This window comes from Enhydra lutris, unplaced genomic scaffold (genome assembly GCF_002288905.1).
Source record: "Enhydra lutris kenyoni isolate GAN:26980312 unplaced genomic scaffold, ASM228890v2 scaffoldscaffold10, whole genome shotgun sequence".
NCBI classification, from domain to species: Eukaryota; Metazoa; Chordata; class Mammalia; order Carnivora; family Mustelidae; genus Enhydra; species Enhydra lutris.
In genome coordinates, this window is record NW_019154094.1 from 5,071,063 (window position 1) to 5,078,134 (window position 7,072).

Below are 7,072 nucleotides of genomic sequence, written 5' to 3' on the forward strand. Positions count from 1 at the left end.
TCACCTGGGAAAGTGACCCCAACATACTGCTACTTAAGAACATAAAACAGCAGGAGTACAGTTGAAGTCCGTCTTTGTCATCATCATAAATACACACAGGAGATAGCAAACACCAAACTAACAGAGAATACATAGAAGACGGCACAGTCGTTGTCTTTGGGTAGTGAGAATTGGGCGCTTTGGGTGTTTTCTTTTCCCCCTTTGAGTTTTTAAGCTGTTTGTTTTTTTTGTTGTTGTTGTTATTGTTATTTGGAAAATGATTTTAAAGAAATACTCGTCCTAGGGAAAAGGGAAGAAAGAAGTGATGACCAGGAGGTCCCTGGTGAGAGATCAGGTGTTAAGGACACGGAGGGGAAATATGTTTCTTTGAGTTAAGGGTCCTCTCAACCATCCACGTGAGGGTGAGTCCCCACCTCACCCCCTTCCCTCTCAGCCTCAGACACTGTCAGCTTGCACACCAGGTCATTTTTTCCTGCGGATGGGTCCAGGGTAACAGCTGGAGCCCAGATTGGTAAAACCAGAAGGCTCGCACGGGGAAGCGGAGGAGGGAAATCAACCCTCTCTCCTTCTGCCTGATATTAGTTTCTGCAATAAAGCCAGCAGAATGTACTCCCGCCTCATCCAATTTACAAGGAAGGGAGATTCTGGAAAGTATTCAGAAAGAAGAAACTGGTAAATGGAAATAATGACTCCCTCCCCTCTGTGGCTATTTCAAGAAGTCAAACGTATTGTGCATGTGGTCTGTGTCTAGCCCATGGCCTGGATTGTTTGGTTTTGCAAATGTAACGATTCTGGCCAAGGGCTTTCTCCATTCCACTGCCGAGGGCTGTTCCCCAATCCTATTTCCCACTAGGGCTCGAGATGTTCCATCATAGAGTCCTTTGTTCCTCAGGGTTTCTAAGAGCCTGAAACCTGCAGTGGGGCGTGGGGTGGGGGTAGGTGAGGGTGGGGAGGAGGCTGCTGCTGGCTCCTGCAATGCTCAGATTGGAGTCAGCAGGAAATCCCCACTTCCAAGTTCACTGGTGGTGGGGGCAGGGGCAGGAGTCTGAGATGCTCAGTGGCACTGTTTACAAATGTTAATGCTCACAAATCATGAAATCCCATTTGGGCCCAAGCTCTTCCCTGGCACCCTCTGTTCCAGTCTTCTGGAATGTCCCATTTCGCTCATTCACTTCCTTTCTACCAGGGAGGAGTTCTTGGAGATAGCTCAGTCATCCCAGAAGTGATTTAGTCTAGACAGCCTTTAAACTCACTCACTCCCACACGGCTGCAATTCCACACTGTGCCAGGTGTCCCAGCCTGCCTCAGCTTGGGTCAGCGTGCCTGGCAGATCATCTTTGCTGGGTCCCAGATCAGCCTCCAGGGGCCCGAGTCAGAACCCAGCGGAGAGTTCCTGCTCTGCGGTGGAGGGCGTCACAGAGCTGGCCCTCTCGAGTCTGTCCGTGGAGAGGAAGGGGAGCCTTTTAACCAAGCTCGTGGACAGCAGCTGGCGGAGCAGCTGGCGCAGGTACCTGCGGAACCGCTCCCCGACGAAGGCGTAGATCACGGGGTTGACACAGCAGTGTGTGTAGGCGATCACCTCCGTCACCTGGATGGCCAGGTCGAGCTGTTTGCTCTGCCTGCACTCATCGGCGAAAAGGCTGTCTTGGAAAGCAGAGACCAATATGGCCAGGTTGTAGGGGGTCCAGAAGAGAAAGAAGACCACCATGATGACAAAGATCAGACGGACAGCTTTGGCCTTCTTCTCATTGGGTCGTTTGAGCAGAATCCGTATGATCTCGGTGTAGCAGATGATCATGACCAACAGGGGCAAAACCAGACCCAACATGTTCAGTTTCAGAGCCTGGAACTGTTTCCAGGCTTTGAGGGTTTCATGAGGGAAGTGGAGGCTGCAGGTGGTGTGGGAGAACTCCCACTGGATCTTGGAGAAGTAGAAGCCTGGGACGGAGGCCAAGAGGGCCAGGGCCCACGCGCCACCGCTGGTGATGAGACCAAAGATGACGGTCCGAACCTGCAGGGCAAACACGGCGTGGACGATGGCCAGATACCTGTCCACGGTCAGCAGGATGATGAAAAAGATCTCGCTGTACAAGCCCGTGTAATAAAACCCCGAGAGCAACTTACAGGTGCCATCACTGAAGTTCCAGTCATCCTTCAGCTTGTAGTCAATCCAGAAGGGCAGCGTGAAGAGGAAGAGCAGGTCGGAAATGGCCAGGTTGAGGAGGTAGATGCTGGTCATGCTCTTGAGCCTCTTGTGCTGCATGAGGACCAGCAGCACCAGGATGTTGCCGACCAGGCCGATGATGAACACCAGGGAGTATAAGGGGGGCAGCAGCTGAGCTCCAAAGGCCCTCACCTCCCCCTTCTGGCATGGGGTTATGCCCTCATAGTCATATTCCGTCGTCATGTCATAGTTCGTTGTGGGGGCCGAGGTTTCCATCGTGGATTTTTGCACGAGTCAAGAAGATGATTTCTGTGGTTACTTGGCCAGGAAAGGCGGTGGACTGCGGACAACAAAGACGAGGCGGTGGTTACAGGTTTTCACCCACCTGACAACTGTTTACTGAGTACCGACTATGTACCAGGCCCTGGGACTCGACCTTGAGCAAGGTGGGATCCAGGTCCTCTTTGCCCTTGTGGACCCTGTGGTCTAACAGAGGGCATAGGCAGTAAACAAATGGGCCCATCAGTCGTTAATTCAATTACTTTGGCACTAAGTGTCGTGAAGGAAAAGGCAACCAGCTGCACAGCACAGACAGAGGGAGATCCCGCCACGCTGCCCCGAACCAGTGCTGTCCATGGCCTTGGCATTGAACTTAGTGCTAGATAACTCCTCCCACCCCAACCAGAGGGGGTTCTGCTATCGTTCCCTGGTTTAGAGGTGATGATGTGAGAGTCAGAAGTGGTAAGGACACGTATCTAGGAGAATGAGAGCTGAAGTTGTTCTCGCGTGCATTCCTGAAGCCACGTGCATCCTTGTGTCCAATCACGGAGCAATGATTTTGCACTGTGGGGTCTCTGGAAGGAAGCTGAGAGTCCCAGACTTGCAAATGGGTCTTCACGGCTGAGGGGGCTAAAAAGGTTCTTAGCCAGGGATTATGTAGCATGGTGGGGGCACATGAAAGTGTGTAGGGTTATTATTTTATTTTATTTATTTTGTGTCTTGGTTGCCACTGTGATTAGGGGATGCTACTATCTGGTCATTCAGTAGGCAGGGCCAAGGATGTTCTCTAAAGCAAAAATTATCATATCCCAAAGGCCCATAGTGCTGCCATAGTGAAATTCTAGAAGGCCAGGCCCATCCCTTAGTATAAGAGGACCCTGAGGACACCAAAGCAGGTCAGCTTTGCTCACGTCATACAGCCTTGATGGGGCCCACGTGGATCTACAGGTCACTCAGTAGACCTCCCATGAGGGCCGTGAGGAGGATTCAGAGGACAGTATAGTCTGGGAGGAGTGGGGCAACCTCATGAGAAGAAGGGTTGGGGGTGGGCAGGGGAAGAGCTCAGAACAGCCTCGAACCATGAGGCATCATGTGATGACCGGTAGCTGGAGTTCTGCCGATATTTTTACCCAGGGTTGGCTTGAAACAAAGAAAAACAAAAGAACCACTAGAGAGCTTGCCTTCATGAGACTTTCCCAGCCCCCGATTTTCAGCATTTGTTTTCCATCCTTTCCACTTACGACAGAAACCTCCCTGAAGGGAGCATGGGCTTTTGTAGAACCTACCAGTGTGTGACTTTGGATGAGTTAATCTACCTCTCTGAACCTCAGTTCCTCATCTGTATAGGCGCTGCTGAAACAAGCACCTCAGTTCCTCATCTGTAATGTGAGAAAGTAACACCTTGCGGGACTACTGTAATGTGTGAGAAAAGCTACCCCCTAGTACTTACGGGGCCCTCAGCAAATATTGGGGTTCCTCCTTCCCTGCACTGATCCTTCTCTGGGGCCAGTCCCCAGCTCCAGTCCTGTTCTGGCTGATGTACCCTGCTCCCCAAGTTCCCCCACCAGTTCTCTCTGTAGTTAATCTGGAAAATGAATTCTCAAGAGTGATGAACCAGGACAGTCCCTACCATGCGAACTGCCCTTTGAAATTTTCAGTAGGTTCCCACCAGTCTGAAAAGTAGCCGGTTCCTACATCATAATTCCCACCCTGAATCTGGGGTCTCTAACACTCTTCCTTCTAAATTGCTTAATGAATGTTTCCTTCCTATAAAATTGGAAAATGGCCATTGGAAAATGAGGCCCATGGGGTTGGGGTTGGGGGGGGGGGACGACAGTGTCATACACCCTGGCTGGGGGACTGTCATTTCCAGTCAAATCCCCCCCCCCTTATGGCCAACTCCTCCAGCTCTGGACTTGCCTCTACCCAACCAGCCCTACTTCTGGAGAAACCCAGGCTGACCGTGCAAGCCGTGTGAACGATTTCTGATTTCCCGTCCGGATAAGGACAGGTCGGCTTCGCGGACAGCATTTTTGGGTGGGCTGGCAGGTTTTCAGCAGAAGTTCCAAGCAGCTTGGAAGCCCAAGGAACAACTGGTGCAAGACTGAGCCCAGGAGCCCAGTTTCTGGGGAATTTTGGCAAAGATGAAGGCAAACGGAGTCAGCATTGCTCATGCCATTTGAGCAGAGAATCACTTACACCAGTCCCCTCCCCCGTACACTTCTAACTGCATTAACTATTCTGCCACCTTGCCAGGCACCACACAACAACTCTGAGAGAGAGATGGCCTGGCATGGGGCCATGGAGGGAGGCAGAAGGACCCTGTTGCCATCCAGCCCTGCTGGAGTCTGCTGCAAAGTCCGCCCCAAGGCCATTGCTCAGCAGACAGCTGGAGCCCTGGACGCCACCTGGCACCTTACAAGGGCAGCATCCTCTAGCCTGGGAATTGGTGAAGGCCTTGAGCAGAGAAAGGGCAGTCTGCAGGGCTAAGACACCCAAAAGGGTGGTGTGCAGGGGCTGGCTTATCCTGGTTCATAAAAAACCAATCGTGTGCTTATCTCCCCAGCTTAACATTCAGGGGCTCCATAACTTGAAATCAACCATAGTGAGGATATTTACACCATAGAAATCCACAAACACTAGAAATCAGCCCCCCCCCGAAAGCCACTTGTTAAACATTTACTGGTCCTTCACTCCCCACAGTCTGCATAGCCTAGAGCTGTCCTGCTAGTCAGATTGGGGACTGAAGTGCCAGTAAGTGGTACACAGCCTGACGAAAACCTATGCAAACTTCCGAGAGTTTCTAACTCTGAAAATCTGGGCCACTCCAGAGTTTATGGAGGAAAAGTTGAAATAGATACCTCCAAGTAGCCCCCATGCCCTTCTCTCCTCAGAGAAAATTCTGACCTGCCTCTTTGTTAGTAGAGCAGAATGGATGCATCCCAAAAGGACATCTCCCTGCCTTCGGGAGTGTAAAATCCTACCTCCTAGAAAGACAAACCAGCAGTCCTGATTGTAAGGCTCCTTGGGTCTAAGTCTTCTCAAGAAACTGGTCCAGTATCAAATCATCCTCGCATCTGCAACATTTTTTTCTAATTAGTATTTCCCTTTCGCTACAATTTCTTCATACACCGTGTTTGGTTTTTGTTTACACAGACCAGTTTGGCAAGTGATTTTCTCTTGAATGGTTTTTCAGAGATCCTCTTGTTCTTAACTGACTTTAGAAAGGCAGATTTTCTCAATCAGTCACCAAAAACCCATCATTCAGGAAAGCTTTCCTTTTTTAGCAAAAAAAAAAAAAAAAACAAAAAAACCATTTTACATCTGAGCACCCCATCTTATAAATTCACCCCTTGTGAGTATTGCTATACAATTAATTGCCTTATAGGTGCATTGATGGTCTACTTAGGCGTTTGCTTGACCCTCGAAGAACTCCTCACCTTTGAGGAGGCAGGTAAGGAATGTCCCGCAACACGAGGACCCCAGTCCCACCTGGCTGCATGCATGACTGCAAACCAGATTGACCTCATGGTCACTGAGGAGACAGAACAGACAAGTGCCACTTACTCTGGTCCCTAGGGGTTTTGTCCACGAAGTCTTTATTTCTGGAGCTTTTAGAATCTTTATGAATTCAAGGTTCAACGTCCTTACTGAGCAGGAAGTCTTCTGTTTCCTGTGTGATGATTGAGGACTCCAGGGTTCACAGTCTTTCAGAATGACAAGAAGGGGATAGAGTTCTTCTTTTTGTATCTGGTTGGGTGTCCGTGAGTGGCCACGACACCTGCCAGTGGCTGTTCCTTGATGCTGGGTTTGCTCGAAGGATTGTCTCTGCTCACAGAGATCGCGAGAGTGATTGAAAGCACAGAGAAAGGATTGTGCTTCTCCCTGGAGAGCTCTGCCTTAAGGGGACTGGGCTGGGTGGGGTTGGGTGGAGTTGAGTGGGGGAGAGGTGGTGTGAGGTGTTCTGGGAATTTGTGAAGCAATTGAAGGCTGAGATTATGCGTATGTGTTGAGGGTTGTGGAAGGGCGGGGCGCGGACGTCTTGTGGTCAGTGAGTAGCCTTTTTTTTCTTAAAGCTTGCAAATGGAAGGGTTTAAACCAGAAGTCTGGGTCCTGTTCCTCAAAATGAGAGGGCTGGTAGCCCAAGAGAGGTGGCATTTTTCTCTTTGGCACCCCCCTAGGTCCTTCACCTCTGACCATTTGCTGTCCCTCTCTGCACCCCATTCATCGTGGGACCAAACCCCACTGAATAGTTTCACCTCAAGGAACCCCCAGCCTGGAGTGAGCCCAGGTGTCTAGGTTGGGTTTTGGCCATTCCTTTCTGATTCCAGGTTCCTGTTGTGTGTGATGATCCAACCAGAGGCCAAGGCCAAATCCCAGCTCGGTCCTGGAGACAAGGGCAGGTAAGGATGCCTTGATAAGTCTTGGCTCCCGCTCTATCAAATGAGAAGGCTGAACACTTTGGCTCATAGCGGGATGCCCCAGGTCAGCTTGTAGGTGAAGGGTGTCCCAGAGCACCTGGCCCAAGAGAAAATGTCTGATGGAAGATGCCTCTTGTGAATTTCCCCGAGGCGGCTAACACCTGCTCTGCCACTGAGCTTGCAGCCCACTGGGGTTTTGCTCCTTTTC

General features: G+C 50.6%; 1 protein-coding gene across 2 annotated transcripts; it reads right to left on the bottom strand.

Moving 5' to 3' along the window:
- Nucleotides 1-251: 251 nt before the first annotated feature.
- Nucleotides 252-6,411, bottom strand: LOC111143875 (C-C chemokine receptor type 1-like). Of its 2 annotated transcripts, XM_022497881.1 has the most exons (3): nucleotides 6,011-6,349; nucleotides 5,428-5,520; nucleotides 252-2,504 (listed from the first exon to the last, which is right to left on the bottom strand). In XM_022497881.1, exon 3 carries the CDS (start codon nucleotides 2,438-2,440, stop codon nucleotides 1,373-1,375), a length of 1,068 nt encoding a protein of 355 aa, XP_022353589.1. In that variant the 5' UTR covers nucleotides 2,441-2,504; nucleotides 5,428-5,520; nucleotides 6,011-6,349; the 3' UTR covers nucleotides 252-1,372. The 2 variants fall into 2 exon arrangements, with proteins under 2 accessions (XP_022353589.1, XP_022353588.1); XM_022497880.1 differs by lacking the exon at nucleotides 5,428-5,520 and having other exon boundaries at nucleotides 6,011-6,411.
- Between the last annotated feature and the right edge of the window lie 661 nt (nucleotides 6,412-7,072).